Below are 17,519 nucleotides of genomic sequence, written 5' to 3'. Positions count from 1 at the left end.
CATCTCTATTTGGTCTTCCCTCTTGGTTTTCCTTTCTTCTCTTCGCTTTCCCTCTTATTTTACTATACAAAATTAAGAACACACAAGAAAAAAAAATCACCTCTAATCTCACTATCCAGAGATAACCACAATTAACAATATTGTCTGTATGCATACTTTTTGAAAAAAATAAAAATATCTGTGCATAGCGTTTTTTGGGGGTATAGTGTTTTGTAATTTGCTTTTTTCATTTTATAAGTTGACTAATTAAATGTATTTATGAAATAAATTAAAATTTCTATGAAGATCTAGCACTTTAATACTAAGAACTAACATTTCTGCATCCACTTACTCTGTGCCTGGCTTTATGTATATTTACATATACATATGTGTGAAAGTATACTCATGTAGGTTATGTAACATGCATATTACAAGCTCTAATATTGATATGTGTTAACTCATTTGATGCTCACAAGCCTATGAGGTAGGGATTATTGTACCTCTTTTACAAATGAGGAAAACAAGGCACACAAAGATGCAAAACTTGCCAGCATCACACTCTGGCTCCAAAGCATGTCCTACTAACCGCTGTGCTGCCTTACATATATCATCGGGATTTCACTTTCCACCGTGGTTAAACATTTCATTTATCTCCTTTCACCTCATTTTCTAATTTATTAATATGTTATCTTGCCATGTTTTAAGCACCCTTGTAAGTCACCTGAAATCCTCTCTGCCACAGGTAAGGCATAAATAACCAGTGTAGAGAGTGGTGATGGCACAAGAAGGCAGAGCTAAAAGCACTGCCCCAGGGAGAGGATGGATCCAGGCTGTCCTGCAATGGAATGGATTTATTTCCTTGGGCTGTGGGGAACTCCCTGCCTGGAAGAGCTGGTTTGGGGGGCTGTCTCTCACAGAGGCCAAGAAAGGCGTTCTTGCAAGGAAACTGAGCTGGGCCAGATGAACCTAGGCCCTTTCTCAGAGTCTCAGAGTTAATGAAAATGCCAATAAGACAAAATGAGGCACTTGATGGAGCTAATGCAGCAAGTCAGCCATTGGGCCAGAAACAGGACCGTGGGCTTTCAATCCAGACCTATTCCTAGCAGCAAATAAGTCAACAGAAATTTAGTTCCAAACCTTCAGTCCCATGCATTCTTTCCCCCAAAGCTCTTTGTAAGATGGTCAAAGGATGCTGTCACTGTCCTCAGTCCTTTTGTTAAGGTGGCAGAGAATGAGGCAAGAAGAAGCCTGGGTGGCCCCCAGAATGCTCCATGAGACTATAAGTGGGTGGGAATATCCATTTGACAAATGTGAGGAGAGGAAGGAGCCCAGGTTTCTATTCCTGGATTTGATGTTTGCTAGCTGGGAGATCTTGGGCAAGTTTCTTCACCTCCTGAGACCTCAGGATCATCTGCAAAAAGGAGTCAATAACCTGCTTTGCAAAGTTGTGGGGCTCCCATGAGATAGAATAGGGCATAGCACCCTTTAAAAAGTGAGCCAGGAAGAAGGACCTATAAGCCTGCCCGGGATCTGGGGAGGGCTGGGCTTCCCCCAGCCTAAGGCTCTGCAGACTTGTCTGGGAGGGGCGTTGGCCAGTGCCCAGGTGCTGTCCGGCTTCTTTCTCCTTTAGTCTCCCGTCCACCACAGCTTTCCCGGCATGAAAGGAGCCGCGTTTCCGACAGATAGGCCCAAGCGCGCACTGACAACTGCGGGGGGAAGGGGGACCCAGAGGAGCCGCCCCTTCTCGCCAGACCCGAGGGGCTTCGGGCAGGAGGGGTGAGAAGGCAGAGGTTACATCCTTCTCCCCTTCCTCATGACCCAGGGCTGTTTGCCCACAGGGGCACGGTCCTGTGCACGGTGCCACCGGGGCCATCAGGCTGGGTTAGAGGAAGGCCCGACCTCCGCGCAGCAAAGAAAACAAACACAGATGTGTTTGGTTGGGATCAGGAGGGAGAAAATTGTCCCCTCCCCCCACCCCCCGCGTGCGCGCTCCCCGAGGCGTGGGGCCGGCGGAAACCTGCGGGGCTCTCCGGGCGGCGCGGGGCCGGGGCGAGGCTGACAGTCCCCCGCCGGCCCCTCCTCCCTCCAGGGGGTGCGCGCGGGCCCAGCCCCCTCTCCGGGGTTTCCCCGGGCGCTCTTCTCGCTTTCTCTTTGTCTCTGCTTCTCTATCGGGCTCCCCGGTTCCCACCCGCTTGCGCTCTCGCTCTCTCCGTGTCCCGGGCCGGTTCCCTTTAACTTTCTTCTTTCCCGGGGTGAAAACTTGGCTCGCGAGCGGGCGGCTGCTCGCCGACGTTATTGGCCGGCGCCCCGCCCGGCGGCTCCGCCCCCCCGCCCCCGCGCTCCCCTCCGCCCCCCACTCCCGGAGCGAGCGGCGGCGGCGGCGGCAGAGCCCTCGGGGGCGTGCGTGCGTGTGTGTGAGTGCGCGCCAGCGAGCGTGAGTGTGTGTGCGCCCCGGGCGCGGGCTGGGCGGCTGTGCGACCGCGGCGGGAGCGGCGGGAGCCGGGCGGCCGCGGAGTCACTCGGGCGGGAGAGGCGGCGGCGGCTGCCGGGCCGGGCCGGGGCCGGGGCCGGGGCTGGGGCTGGGGCAGCGGCGGCCGCGCCGGGCATGGAGCTGGCAAGCCGGCGCTGAGGCGGGACGCGCCTGCCAGCAGCGAGCGAGAGGCTCCCGCCGTCCCGCGTGCGGGCTCCCCGGCCGGGGCTGGGCAAACTTTTCTTTCTCTTTTGCCCTTTCCAGAGGTAAAGTCCTGAACGCGGACTCCCCGGCGGGGACGCTCTCGGGGGCAGAGGAGCGGGTCCCCAGGCTGCGGGAGGCGGGGACGCGGGGCGTGTGGGGCTGGAGGACCCGGTGCTTTGCTGCGCCGGCGACTTGGGTGCTAGGCGGGCTGGCTGCGGACGGGCAGGCGGGCGCGGGCGTGCCCCGGGGGCGGCGTGGAGGCGGTGGTGGCTGGGGAGCCGAGCGTTGGTCCGCGGCCCCGGCTGGCCGCTCGCTCGGGGAGAGGCGCGGGCGTGCGGGCTTGGGGGCCCCGTGACTCGCCTGTGCCCGGGACTTGGGGAGCGAGGCGGGCAGTCAGCTGCCGGGTTGGTGTCGGGAACGCGGAGGGTGCGCCCGCGCCCCCGCTCTCCGCGCCGCCGGGGGGTGGAGGGCGCGGGGTGCGCCGGCTGAGCGCAGCTGCCCTCTCTCCGCAGGCGCCTGGTGCGGCGGGCGGACCGACTCCTCGGCGCGGCGGGGCCGGGGCAAGCTGGACGCGGCATGATGCGCGCAGTGTGGGAGGCGCTGGCGGCGCTGGCGGCGGTGGCTTGCCTGGTGGGCGCGGTGCGCGGCGGACCCGGGCTCAGTCTGTTCGCGGGCCAGGCGGCGCAGCCGGACCCCTGCGCGGACGAGAACGGCCACCCGCGCCGCTGCATCCCCGACTTTGTCAACGCGGCCTTCGGCCAGGACGTGCGCGTGTCCAGTACCTGCGGCCGGCCGCCGGCGCGCTACTGCGTGGTGAGCGAGCGCGGCGAGGAGCGGCTGCGCTCCTGCCACCTCTGCAACTCGTCGGACCCCAAGAAGGCGCATCCCCCCGCCTTCCTCACGGATCTCAACAACCCGCACAACCTGACGTGCTGGCAGTCCGAGAACTACCTGCAGTTCCCGCACAACGTCACGCTCACGCTGTCGCTCGGCAAGAAGTTCGAGGTGACCTACGTGAGCCTGCAGTTCTGCTCGCCGCGGCCCGAGTCCATGGCCATCTACAAGTCCATGGACTACGGGCGCACGTGGGTGCCCTTCCAGTTCTACTCCACGCAGTGCCGCAAGATGTACAACCGGCCGCACCGCGCGCCCATCACTAAGCAGAACGAGCAAGAGGCCGTGTGCACCGACTCGCACACCGACATGCGGCCGCTCGCGGGCGGCCTCATCGCCTTCAGCACGCTGGACGGGCGGCCCTCGGCTCACGACTTCGACAACTCCCCGGTGCTTCAGGACTGGGTCACGGCCACCGACATCCGCGTGGCCTTCAGCCGCCTTCACACGTTCGGCGACGAGAACGAGGACGACTCGGAGCTGGCGCGCGACTCCTACTTCTACGCGGTGTCGGACCTGCAGGTGGGCGGCCGCTGCAAGTGCAACGGCCACGCGGCCCGCTGCGTGCGCGACCGCGACGATAGCCTGGTGTGCGACTGCAGGCACAACACGGCGGGTCCCGAGTGCGACCGCTGCAAGCCCTTCCACTACGACCGGCCCTGGCAGCGCGCCACCGCCCGCGAGGCCAACGAGTGCGTGGGTGAGTGGGGCGCCGCGGGCACGCGGGAGGCGGGCGGGCACGCGGTCAGCTTCCCCCCGGCCTCGCAGCTCCGGGTTCTCCGGTGCGCGGGCGGCGGCTGCACCGAGTATCATCCGCTGCGGGAATGGTGGGAGGTGCGTTCCGGGATGTCCTGGACCCGGGAGGGCAGAGAGCAGCTCCACTCGCTTGCGTGGCGCTGGAGGTGGACGCTCGGCTTTGCTCCCAGTGCGCACTGCGAAGCCAAGAAACGGAAAATGCTGCGGGGAGACGGTTTCGCAGAAAATTTGCTGACTTGTCCCCCTAACTCCGGATCCAAATGCAAACACTCATTGCCTTCCCCTCCGTTTGGCGGGACCCTGGGATTCACCCCCCACCCCTTTCCTAGGGCTGCTGCTGGGCGCGCTGTTGGGGACCCCGGTCCGGTTCCCGGGAAGTTCCAGCCCCACTACCACAAATCCCTTGGGAGATGGCAAAAGGATTTGCAGTTTGGGGCCAGTTCAGTACCGGACGAATGTCATTCCTGTGCCCTTCATTTGTCTTTTATGGCTTGAAAAAAAACCTGTTTTTTCTTTTGGATAACGCGTTTGTGTTAGCAAAAGAATGATGTGATTTAAATTAATTACTATCTACAGATTACAAAGGAGAGTTCAGTAAGGATTTGAAACCAGTTCAATCCTGGTCCAAAAAAGAAGTATACCCGATTTTTTTTGTTAGTGTCAGGCTTTGGTGAAATTAAACAGTTTTGAATTAACTAAGGGTCCAGATTCTCGCCTTTTAATGGGGTTTAAGTTCCTGAAAGAGAAATCTGACAAAACCGGCACGGGTGAATATGTTGGCTCAGAAATGAGGCTTCAAAAAGGGATATGTTCTGTTTCTGAATCGTACAACTTTGCTGCGGTAGAAATTCTCAGGCATCAGTTTCGGGGTTGGGGGGGTTGACAGAGAAAAGGAGGGGGAGAGTAGTAAGACAATACTTTTCCAGTATGAGATGTAAATTTCCAGATCCCTCATTGTATTTTAATGAAAAGTATTTAGATCGTAAAGTGCCATTTGGTGTGCACTCTTTTGTGAACCGATAGATTTTTTTTTTCCTTCCCACCCCCAACCCCCCAAATAGCCACTGTGAGTCTCTTCACTAGCTTCACCCTTTGAGGCACATTGCAAAGTTTGCTGGTCCCCACAAACACACGTTTTGAGATCTGGTTCTGATTAATTGTGTCATGTTGTTGTCGAATAGTTTGTGCCTCATGACTGCGGATGCAGCCTTTTGAGCAAGCGAATGGAAAACATGTCTTGGAGAGCAGGGTGGGCACTGAGGCCCAGTCGAGCGTCCTGGTCTGCCTCCTGTTGCATGGCGGGGCCTCCATTTTTCAGTCAATGTGTCCCGCTTTTGCAGACCGAATTGTTCTTCCTCCTCCTTTAAGGGACAGAACTGGTTGCCAGTTTGAAGAGACCTTTCAGGATTGCGCAGTGAGATAGTCGTTACACCCGGGCTTAGTGTTCTTTGAGAATAAAATTCCTTTGATCTGCTGAATTCCTTCAGAAATGGTGGTTTCTCCCATCTCTTCCTTTCCCCCTTTCCTCTTTTTCTTCCTTTTGTGCGTGAAAACCCTGTATTGACATTCCAAGGGCCTCCCAGGGTTTTGCTATCAGTTTTAGTTTGTATGTGCATGTGAAAGATACCTTCAAATTGTCACCAGCAGGGTCTAATTGGATAAATACAAGTGAATAATCCATCGAGGCAAATAAACTGGATGTTGTGGTAACATTTTACTGGTTTGAAGATTTCTCTTAGCGTTAGTATTTTTCAGATACAGCAGCCACCCCTGTCTCTCCCTGACACTTTGGATGTGGAGGCGTAGCCCGCATTTGCTATAACAATGGCCATACACTTGAAATAACCTCTATAGTTTAGGATTTCGTATTTCGACTAAAGCACTAACTATGTGCACAAATTGGATTGACCATTTTTTTTAAAAGCCAAATTGAGCAATCAACATATTAACTAATGTAATTAGTAAGCCTTTTTGCTCAAGAAGTTTAATTAGGCCTAATAAGTACATAATCTACATGACAAATAATCGGCTGTTTTCTGGTTTTTACTGAAGTTATTTTAATTCTCAGTAGTTAAAGTATCGTTAAGTCTTGCCAATTATTCAGTCATCTTATAAAAACAAGCCAATTCAACTATGCTGAAGTTACTTAGTTTCCTTTTTGAATAGATGTTCTGATACCTTGTAGATACAGCCGAGAAAGTCATGTTTAAGTTCCCATAAAGTCTTAATTAAAGTCTTAGTGCTTTTTCCATCATTCTGTGAAAGAGAAAGCCAGCAAGGACAATTTAAAAGTGATTTACAATTAAAGGTCGAGCTTTTTATGAAAAGGTCCTGTAGTGGAGATATGTGAACGAATTAGTATTTGACAGGTGTTCTGAGACACTACAGAGCACTGTGCTAAGAAAAAGCATTAATAAATCCTTCAAACCGTAACTGTTGTACTATCAGCAGCTCAGATTTTTTTTCCCTCCAACGTAATCCCATCTTGTGAATCTCACACTGTTGACATATAAAGTCAAGCTACCCAGATTATTTACAACTACGGCAAAGTAGAGAGGTATATATTTTCTTATTCCAAAAAATCAGTCTTGATAAAAAAAATGAAACATTGTCACTGTGCTGTTCTGGTTTTGCCTTTATAAAACAACGAGACAATTTATAATCGACTAAAATGGCATCTTTCCCCAGGTTAACCACCTCCAACCCTAAAACTTTTAAAGAAAACTTGGATGTTATCCTTTGACTAAACAGTTCTTTTACATAGGGCCAAGGTACTTTCGGATTACTGAGAAATGCATATATCCTATAGGTCTTCTTTGGTCAAGCTTTCTTTTTGGTGTTGTTTCAAGGTTGAGTTCTCTACGGAATAAATGTGAACTTTTGTAAAGCCCAATTTTATTATACATGCAATTTTGGATTTCTTCCGGAAAAAAGAAAAACCCCAAAACCTCTCAAAACAATATGAAAGACAAGACTGTGTATAACGTTACAACCTCGACAGCTCTCAGTGGAATAACTAAATACTTTCTTCCGCTCATATGTATCAGCAGTGTTCACATGCTTTTATACACATGTGCACTTACAATCATGGTGTAAAGAAGCACGTACATGCATAGTGGGGGTGGGGCATGTGTACATTGAAGGGAAAATACACGAACAATTTTAAACCACCTGGGTTGCTAGGCCATTTTTGCCTTCCTTCCTTCCTTCTTTCCTTCCTTCCTTCCTTCCTTCCTTCCTTCCTTCCTTCCTTCCTTCCTTCCGTCCTTCCTTCCTTTTTCCTTTCTTTCAGCATCTGAAGACCATATTGTGTTTCATAAATTATTGACATCAGTTTTAATCAGTGTCCCCCTGACGTCGGAGCTGTGTTAGTATTTAGTGCCTGGCGAAGCATGCTGTTAAATCTTACTGTGGGGATGTATGTCAGCATGAACCCCTGACTGGTTTGTGACAGGGTGAGCTTATGAAAACTCGTTTTGCGACTCACTCTATGGCTTTGCATTGCCCAGCTGAAACCCAAAACCCACACAAAAGACGTCTCTGCAAGATGAGCACCATGCTGGGCTGGCCTCCTATGGTCATGGGTACCTGCAACATAATGCTCGTAATTGTTTAAACATGGCTTTGGGAGGGGGTTCCTCATGCTGTCAATGGCTCTGGTGTTTGGGCCTACCATCATCCCCTGGAAGAGAGGGAGGTTGTATTGATGATGTCGCCATGAGACATCTAATGCCCTGCTAAAGACTAGCAAAATCAGAAGACGAACACTATTTGCTGCCTAGTCCAGAGCCCGGCACATAGCTGTACATCAGTGAAGGTTTTTATAGGCACAGTAATTATTATAATTATTGTCATTATGACGATTAACTCTTGAGGGCTAATTTTTTGCCAAGCACTCACATTAATTTAGTCATTTAATCATGGTGACTATACTAATAATAGGCACTATTATTGTTTCTGTTTTACAGATGAGGAAACCATAACCTAGAGACATTAAATGGTTTACCCAAAGCCTACTAGCTATTCGTACGACATGCCTGTACGGATAATAAGTGGCAGAGCTGGGACTCCAGCCCGATGTTTATGCTTTGTTTTATTGCATCCTCTGTACTGCCTCCCCGTAGGATGGATGGATGGATGGATGGATGAACGGCAGTTACATATCCATGTATAGGAGAAAAGTTGGAACAACCTGTTACTTCTGGTTAGAACTGCACGTGGTTTCCATCTTATGTTATATACTATCTTATATTACATTACATTTATTCTATTCATACTTGCTTAAATATGAAATTATATATAAGAAGTTGTGCTTCATTTTGGCCATCAGGCTTGGTGGGAGCTGGGAGTTAAAAATGGAAGTAAAGAGGGTTCAAACACTTCCTTGTGGGTTCTCAGCATCCACAGGTGTTGTTAACGACCAAGTCTTTCTTGATTCCAGGGACTGTGATCTCTCTCAAAGGTGGTAGACTAGAGCTCGTAATCCAACAATCCTCTTTAAGGAAGCTTTCTGAAAATCTTCCTTAAGAAGGCCTTCTCCTTTCTCCTTCGTACCCAGAATCCCATTGCTTCTCTGGAACACATTGAAAAATTTCTTGGCAGTGTTGTCATTAAAGAGAGGAGTCTAATGGCATATACTCATCACTGACGTGGTGCTAGTAGGGGCAGCTAATGTGTGTCAGCCGCACGGGGCTGTCAGTTATCTCTGTTGGCCCCATGGCAGCGGGGGGGGGGAACGTCTTGCTGCGGTCCTCACTGGCATCTGGCGGGCAGGGAGGCTAGTCTCTATGCTCCCCCGAGAAGAGAGACAGAGTCGTGTCAGGGCAAACCTTGTGGGGCCGGTCTCTGCATTTCCAGGCTCTGCCCAGCTCTCCTTTGGCCCTGCCCAGACTTCTCTCTGACCTCCTCCTCCTCCTCCTACAGAAAAATGAGATCCTCGGAAAAGTATTTGAGACGTTATGTCCAGAGAAAATATTGGAAAGGCAGTGGGTTGAAATTCAAATGTTCCCTGGAAGGAATCCCCTCATTTTCTGCTCACAGCTGGTATCGATATTTCCTTCTTGAGATGAGTTGTGCTTTTCATTAAGTAAATTTTTTGTCTTGGGATTAAACCAACATTGTATTCTTAATAGACTTTTATGTTTACACTTCAAAAGTCCACTGGGTTGGTATTCGCGTTATCTTGATGGCTTGTATAGTGTCTGCTCTGCACACTGGCCTCACCAAAATAAATGGCTCTCCAGGGAACTGGATTATAAAACAACCTTATCTGTCATGCACGAGCACGGATATTTTGTGAACCAGTATTTTCTTCTTCCTTTATGGAGGTGATAATCTCACCTTGGGTTTCTGCAGTGCTTTTCATTAGAGGGAGACTGGAGGTGTAGGAAGACTTTTGAAATGCTCAGGATTTCAGCCTAATACTTGTAAAGAAGCCCTCAGCATTTTGCCTGTCATCTGGAAAGACACATATCAGCCGTTGTGGTCTCCATAGCCTCGAAAGGTGTGGCACTGGTTTGGGTGGCCGGGGAACTGCAGAGTTTAGAATGTCAGTCCAAGGTGGTTGTTAGGTTGCATTCTGAAAACAGACCACAAAACCCTACTAAATGCCAGGCATTGTACTGGGTGCTTTATGTGCGCTTTGCTTCCATTAATCAGATCGCCACAAGGAACCGAAACTTTGCAAAAACAGATGTCCCTGCCACCAAAGGGCAATTTTTACACAAACTGGTCTAAGTGTGGACAGGTCTGCAGGGTACATCTCGGCTTATTCAGTGACGCCACTGCGTACACAGAGAGCAGGGCGTATTAGCAGTGCTTGTTTTGAAGGCTGGTCACATAAAAACCATGTCCTATTACAACCAGCTCCAAGGCACGGTTGTTCTGAAATAAGTGAGCTGCCTGGGACAGTCCTCCAGACACAGGTCTCTTTGCCTCTGTAGTGCCTGCTGTCCTGAGGTTTGACTTGTACAGCACAACATAGTGCGTTCGGTATTGTTGTATTCCCCATTCTTATTCCAAAAATGTATCTCTATTGTAAACTCAGAATTGGATTGTAATCTGCCTTTGAAACATTGCATAATTCATGTGAAACACCCCGCCCCCCACCCCCACACACACATCAGAAGGCAGAGGCCCATTTCAGTTGTCAGTCCTCTGCCTATAGAGATAATGTTCCCTTCCCATCCCCAGCTCCTGGGAGACCTTAGGTAGGTGTGTGTTCAGCCCTGGCTACGTTATTTTGTGCTGGTTCTGCCTTCTGACAGAGAGAAGGGACTGTGGTCCTGTGATGGATGAGATGCAGAATGCCTCTACTCTGAGCTTTTCCCTTCCGACACACTTAAGTTCCTGCCCCCAGCCTCCTTTGCAATGGACATTTCTATCAGAGGCATCCGATGACACTCAGAGAACAAGGGAAGATGTCATCCGAGGGGACAGGTGTGCAGGAGTGCTTCCAAGGAATGGAGCAGTGTGCTCTGCCTCGACCTATGTTAGGGTCATCCCTGGACATCACTGACCCTTCTGCCATCAGGATTAGTATAGTAGCTACAGTTAAGTTGAAATGAATTCATGTTGCAGTACATTTATGTATTGCAGTACATTATGTACTATACATATATATATAAAGACCCAGAAGAAAGATGTCTGTAGGTATGGTGGACTTCCAAGTTTCTTTTTAGAGGTCAAAGAAACTCTGTTGGGTGAGGACCTTGAAAAGCAGAAAGTAACAGCCTGGTTTATTACATCAACTGATAACTAAAGAATCTTTCCAACTCAGCTAGTGCCTGGAAGGAGATGCTGGAAATCTCTCTCTGTGGAGGATTCAGGCCAGCCTAAGTGAAGTCTGAGCCCTCTTTCAGGTGGCTGAGTTTTAGCTGGGGGCCCATCCATGCTCCTTTCTGGCTAGTGCTATTGCTAGATTTTTCAGATTTTCCTCCAGTCCTTTTCTTCCTACAGATGAGAGATTATTGGTTGTTGTCCAATTTTCACACATTCCAGAAGCTCCACACCGAAGTCAGACAACCTGTAGGACTACAGCGACCTTTGAAGGAGCTGGATTTGAATAATTGAGTCCTGTGTAACAAGGAAATGAGATATCTCTTTTAGTTTCCTGGGGGCCTATTTGTTGTGCTATATTCCATGAGGTCCCAAAGTGATGGACACTTCCTGCTGGCCTGATTACCAGTGTCAGTGCTTATTTCATCTGTTCCTGCTTGGAGTGGCTGTGGTGAGTGTCTAGCAACGGTACCACCACTGTCCCATTCTGAACCCAGGGCAGACAGTGCTACTCAATCACAGCACTCTTTTTTCCTAAGTCCAGAAATGGTCGTAGGGTATTGGAATCCTTCTCAATATAATAACCTAGGCAGCCATTACTGCTTAGAATAGCCTAAGAGATGAAAGCCGTATGCTATTTTCAGTCTCAGAAGACCTTTCCCCGCTGCCCCACCCTGCAGACAGAGAAGTACCCTGTGGGGCGGCTGGATGGCTCAGTAGGTTAGAGCGTGAGCTCTGAACAACAGGGTTGCTGGTTCGATTCCCACATGGGTCAGTGTGCTGCGCCCTCCACAGCTAGATTGAAGGACAACGACGTGGAGCTGATGGGCCCTGGAGAAACACACTGTTCCCCAATATTCCAAAATTAAAATAAAGAAGGAAGTATCCTGTAAGTGGACATTTCTGGAGTGTTCAGTGGTCAGGTGGCTCTTGACTGGGATGGAAAGAGGAGTGAGGTGGATGCCCTACCTGCAGGTGAAATCCACTCTCATCGGGGAGGTCGTGCCTGTGGAAAGGTGAATACTTGTACACTTGCACTAATTGTAAACGTGGGAGGGCCCCCAAAGTGAGGAACTTTGCCACATGTCGTGCGCGCTGGGAGGTGCTGAGGGTCTCGAAGCAGGTTTCGGATTGGGCTCCTGTATCATGGAAGGATGAGAGTTTCGTCCAGTTCACTTTTCTTTCCTGCATTTGGTCCATCATGGTGTTTTCTTCCATGTCGAGATTTTTAGAAACTACAGTTCCCTGAAATGAGGGGACTTTCTAGGGGTGTCAGCTCTGAAGTTCTCCAGGCAGGTCCTCTGGACAGGGAGAGCTCCAGCAGAACTGCCTCAGGTTTTGAGGCAAAAGCTCACCACTGCCCCGAAACGTGAAGGAAATTACACTGCAACCTGGGTCAGTGTCCCCCATCCCCGTGGACCCTGCCCAGGTTGGGGTGTAATTCTTCCCACTGGAGAAGTTGGACCCTTGATCCCAAACCACATCTTCGTGGCCCTGAGAAACGAGGGCTCTTCACAGGCTACTTTCCTCAGTGCTTTGCTTACATTTGGGCCGGTGTGCAGAAAATGCCGAACAATAACAGTCCCAACCCCAGCATGAAAAAGGAAACACATTGTGTTTACAGATACAGAATTTGGCATCTGAAACATGAAAGTACCTTTGGGTTGGGCGCCTCAGGGCAGGGCTGTTGGACATTGGCCTCCCTGCTCTGAGTCCTGAAGCCAACTTGTTTCCTCTGCCGAAAGCCAGACCTCAGAGGTGGGCAGGTTCCTCTCAGCCAACTCTTTATTCCCAGACCCAGCCCTGTCTCACTTCATGGCTCAGACCTGGAGAGAATTCACGGTGAGAAAGTGTTCGGCCTTCCCAGCTGCCACAAGGGAGGAAATTGCTCCTCACTCCAACCCACAGAAATCAATCCTTTTTAAACCACATTTTCTGGTAGACTTGCCATCATGATACCCAGAAATGCTAGGGAAGAATGGACTGGGCATTCCCCTGTATTTTTCATCGTAGTTTATTGCTGGAACCAGGGATCGAGAGCTGGGTTTTTTGTTGTTGTTTTTGTTGTTTGTTTTTTAATCAAAGGTTTCTGAAGAAGAACATCCAGTGAAAGTGAAAAGCAAGTTCAGATTTTCCTGATCTGTAGAAAATATTTAGTTCTAAAATCAAGATCAGAGAGCACTGCATTTTATCTAATAATATATGAAATGCCAAGATGCATGTATTAGGGATTATAGTTGAAAGCGTCGCTCTAGTTTCAGAGATTAAGTCCATTCTACCTGCAGTGTGAGCTTGGGCACGTTATTTGGCTCTCTGGACTTTCAGTGTCTTAGTGTCTTGGGGGCTCCGCTCAAGACCATGTTGGTATGTGAGGAAGGATAGGGAGGGAGAAGCTGTCATGATTTGTCATGGAGGGGGTTCAGAGGGGCCATAGGAAGGACCCCCAGAGGCAAAGTGTTCATCTTAGACTTTGGACGTCTCCTTTCCACAAGCACAACACATTTCTGTAGCCCTTACTATTGCCATGCTCTGTTCTAAACACTTTGCAAATATACCTCATTTAGTCCTCATAATGGCCTTATGAGGTGGGTTCTGTTATTAGGTAAACTTCTCTATTGAAGTGTAACATACATGTGGAAAAGCACATGAATTATAAGTAAGCAGCTCAAAGACTTCTCATCATGTGACCATACCTGAATAACCAGCACCCGCATCAAGAACATACCAGCACCTCAGAAGCTGCTCTGTGCCCCCTTCCAGTCACTAGGCCCCCTGCCTGCCATACATTGGTTTTGAACTTTATATAAATGAATTGTATTCTGCACTCAGTAGTACATTTGTGGTATTTATCCATGGGTAGTTGTAGTTTTATTAGTTCTCATTGCTTTATTATTATTATTATTTTTTATTTGGGAATATCGGGGGGCCCATCAGCTCCAAGTCGTTGTCCTTCAGTGTAGTTGTGGAGGGCGCAGCTCACTGGCCCATGTGGGAACTGAACCGGCAACCCTGTTGTTCAGAGCTCGCGCTCTAACCAACTGAGCCGTCCGGCCGCTCTAGTTCTCATTGCTTTTTATAGTGATCTATGATATACATATATACATTTATTTATCTGCTTCATTTATGGTGGGCATTTGGGTTGTTTCCAGATTTTAGCTATTAAAAATAATGCTGCTGCGACTGTCCTTGTTCACGTCCCTTGATGCACATATAGATATACTTCTGTTGGGTGTGTATCTAGAAGTGGAATCACTGGGTCCTTGGGAAGGTATTTGTTCAGCTGTAGTAGATGGCAGTTACACATTGGTTGTACACTTTGTAGAAAGTTCTGTACACCATTTTACAGATGAAGAAATAGGGGCACACAGAGGATGCAGAACTTGCCCAAGGTCGCCTGGCTAGCTAGCAAGTGGTGGAGTTGGAATTAGAATCTAAGTGGTGTGGCTCTGGAGTCTTGCTGTTCAACCACTGTACCTTGTTGCCTCTTGTCTTTACTCTGTACATAACCTGTCAAAGAAAACTGTTAATACTGGGGGTCAGAGGTGACTTTAGGTAAGTCCCTGTACTTCTCTGGGCCTCATTTTTCTCTTCTGTGAAATGAGGGGTTGGGCCACAAAGACCATCTTTAGCTCTCATCTTCTGTGTTCCAGTGGAATGCATTTTCTTCCTGAGGACTTTTCTAATCTATCCATTCCCCTCCAATACCATCTCAACTGGAAGTAGCTCTACAACTTGAGTGATGTATTTCCTACCCTCTCCATTCCATTGGGGTTCTCTCAAAAGGCTGCGCAGGCTCTGATTGGGGGACCTCACTTAGGCTTGCTTTCCAAGACTACCAGGAATTTCCCCACCTCTCAGTCATCAGTGCTGCCATTTGGGGAGGTCCAGACATGGGACCTGTTCCTTCTTTGCCCTCTGGCATGTCAGCTAGCCAGTCTTTTCTCTTCAAATCATGTGTGTTCAGCTGGATGAATGTTCCCGAAGTCCACTCATCTGTGTAACTAGCTCAGTCAACAAGAAATAAAATATTTTCACAAGGCCCTCTTATGTCCTTTTCTCACACCAACTACCATCTTGATACCATAGATTTCGTTTTACCGGCTCTTAAACTACACATAAAGGAAATCATAGTGTATGTTCTTTTCAATACCTGTCTTCTTTTGCCCAGCATTGTTACCTTGTAAAGAATCTTAAACATAACTTATCCTGTAGTTCTTTTTAGTGTGACGGATGATCTTAATTTCTCTGGGGACTGATCCTTCTGCTTGTTTTGTCTGCTGATCTTTGCTCATGGTGAATGATTTCCTTGTGTGCTTTGTGCTATCTGACTATTAGCTTATCATTACTTGGGATTTTGTAGAAATCCCACTGGTCTTAGTTCTGGAAATGTTTCTATCAAGTGATTTTGCCAAACGTCCTAGAGTGATCATTGTCTTGGGACTGATTTTCCATTAATTAATCACCTTGGAAATTCCTGTATCACATTAGGAGAATGCATTTTGCCTCTGATCTCTAGCAAGTCTGAGGTTTAATTTTTCCTATTGAAGACTTTTTTTCCTTTACTCAAGAGTTTTGGGTAGAGACAAACTTTTGCTGTAACCTTAGGTTGATGGACAAAAATTTTTAGTCCCCTTGTCACTTAGGATACATTTGGAAGGTCCAGGCCTTTTGCCACCTGGATTACTGCTAGTTTTCTAATTGGTCTCCCTGCCTATATCCTTGTCCTTCAACCCCACAGTCTGTTCTTCTTGGTAGTTCGGTCTGTCCAGATATTCAGATGGATGCCTTTCTCAGTTCCTTCAAGTCTTTGATCAGTTGTCATTTCTCAGTGTAGCCTAGTTAATATCTTTGAACAGCTTCCTTATATCTATCTATCTATTTATCTATCTGTCTATCTATCTATCTATCTATCTATCTATCTATCTATCTATCTACCTATCATCTATCTATCTATCTATCTATCTATCTATCTATCTATCTATCTCTATCCCTCCCTCTCTCTCTCTCACACACACACACCACATATACACACACGCACACTCCTGATCACCTTTATCTTGCTCTACCAGTATTTTCTCTCCCCCCCCCATAACACTTACCACCTTCTAACATGCTATTTAATTTACTTATGTCTATTAACATCCTCCCATTTGTTCCATTCTAACACTTGTCAGGATGTCAGTTTATGTAAGGGCAGGAATCCTGATCTGTTTTGTTTACAGGAGGCCTGGCATATAGTAGATGCTCATGAAATACCTGATAAAGGAAAGAATGCAGGGTCTCATTTCTCACTCCTGGCACTATCTTATGTCTGTGGGTGGGTACTAAAACCCAAGCCTACAGCCATTAAGGCCTATTTCCACATCTAATAACCAATATTTCTTTCCACTTATCTCCTCCCTCCCTACTCATTCACACTTCATGATCACCATGGCCTCAGTGTTTCTTTTAATATTTTGGCTTTCATATTCTTAGTTCATTTAGTATCTGGGGTCCTTTTATTTCTTGTGTGAGCTGCTACACATTATATATTAATATTTTTAAGTTACATTTATCTAGTATTTATGGATGTTGGCAGTGGTAGAGATTCTGCATTAGCTCTGTCCCCCTTGTTGCCAGACCTCAAAGTCATATATTTTAATCTTTCATCCATCTGGAATTAATTGTGATATATGGTGTGAGGTAAGGATCTTCATTTTTTAATCAAAGATTTAGCCAGTTATTCAATGACAATTATTGAAAAAAATAATTCTTTCTCCCTGATTTGAGATGCCACGTTTATTAAGTGCTTAAGTATTATGTAAACTTGGATCTATTTTCTGGATTTTCCATTTTGTTTCCCTGATCTATTTTCCTGCCATTTCATATCTATTTGGATAGTGCCTTTCAAAAGCTGGTAGGCTCAGTATTTACTCATTTATTCTTTTTCATTGATTCTTTTTCAGTTAATCTCGTTGCTGTTTTTATTTATTTATACATAGGCTATAGATGAATTTGTCAAGTTTCAATACAAATACCATTGGTAATGTAATGGCAATATTGTTAAAATAAACTTGGTGATTATTGATAGTGTTACACTTTTTAGATTGTAACTATCAATACAACTGTTGTACTTAACGATTTGAATATTTAAGTGTTTCTACTAGGGTTGTTAGGATATCAAAAGGATAGGATGTAAGGCTAGATAAAAATCACAAATTGTGTGTTTCTCTTTGGTTCTTCCAGATAAATGTTAAAAACAAGTCTTATTGAATAATTGAAATTCAGTCAATTGCACATATTTAAAGAGTGTTATTTGGTAAGTTTGACGTGTGTATACCTATGACAGCATCATCACAATAAAGATAAAGAAAGTACCATTATCCCAAAATGTTTTCTAATGCTCTTTGACAGTTCCTCCCACATCTGCTCTTTTCCACCGTTGTACTTTCTGTCATGT

The 17,519-nt window shown here is 47.6% G+C and overlaps 1 protein-coding gene across 2 annotated transcripts in view; it reads left to right on the top strand.

Annotated features, from left to right (window-relative positions):
* Positions 1-2,346: 2,346 nt before the first annotated feature.
* Positions 2,347-17,519, top strand: part of NTN1 (netrin 1) — a 178,252-nt gene continuing 163,079 nt past the window's right edge. The window contains exons 1-2 of one of the 2 annotated variants that reach the window (XM_081028274.1): positions 2,347-2,413; positions 3,166-4,247. In XM_081028274.1, the coding sequence (XP_080884400.1) occupies positions 3,230-4,247 (1,018 nt within the window). In that variant the 5' untranslated portion in view covers positions 2,347-2,413; positions 3,166-3,229. Of the gene's footprint in view, positions 2,414-2,577; positions 2,716-3,165; positions 4,248-17,519 lie in introns of those variants that run through there. The other variant, XM_081028275.1, reaches the window with a different exon arrangement.

The sequence above is a fragment of the Rhinolophus hipposideros genome, assembly GCF_964194185.1.
Source record: "Rhinolophus hipposideros genome assembly, chromosome: 20".
Lineage (NCBI taxonomy): Eukaryota > Metazoa > Chordata > Mammalia > Chiroptera > Rhinolophidae > Rhinolophus > Rhinolophus hipposideros.
Note: the sequence above shows the minus strand (reverse complement) of the source record. Positions and strands in the feature narration are given on the sequence as shown.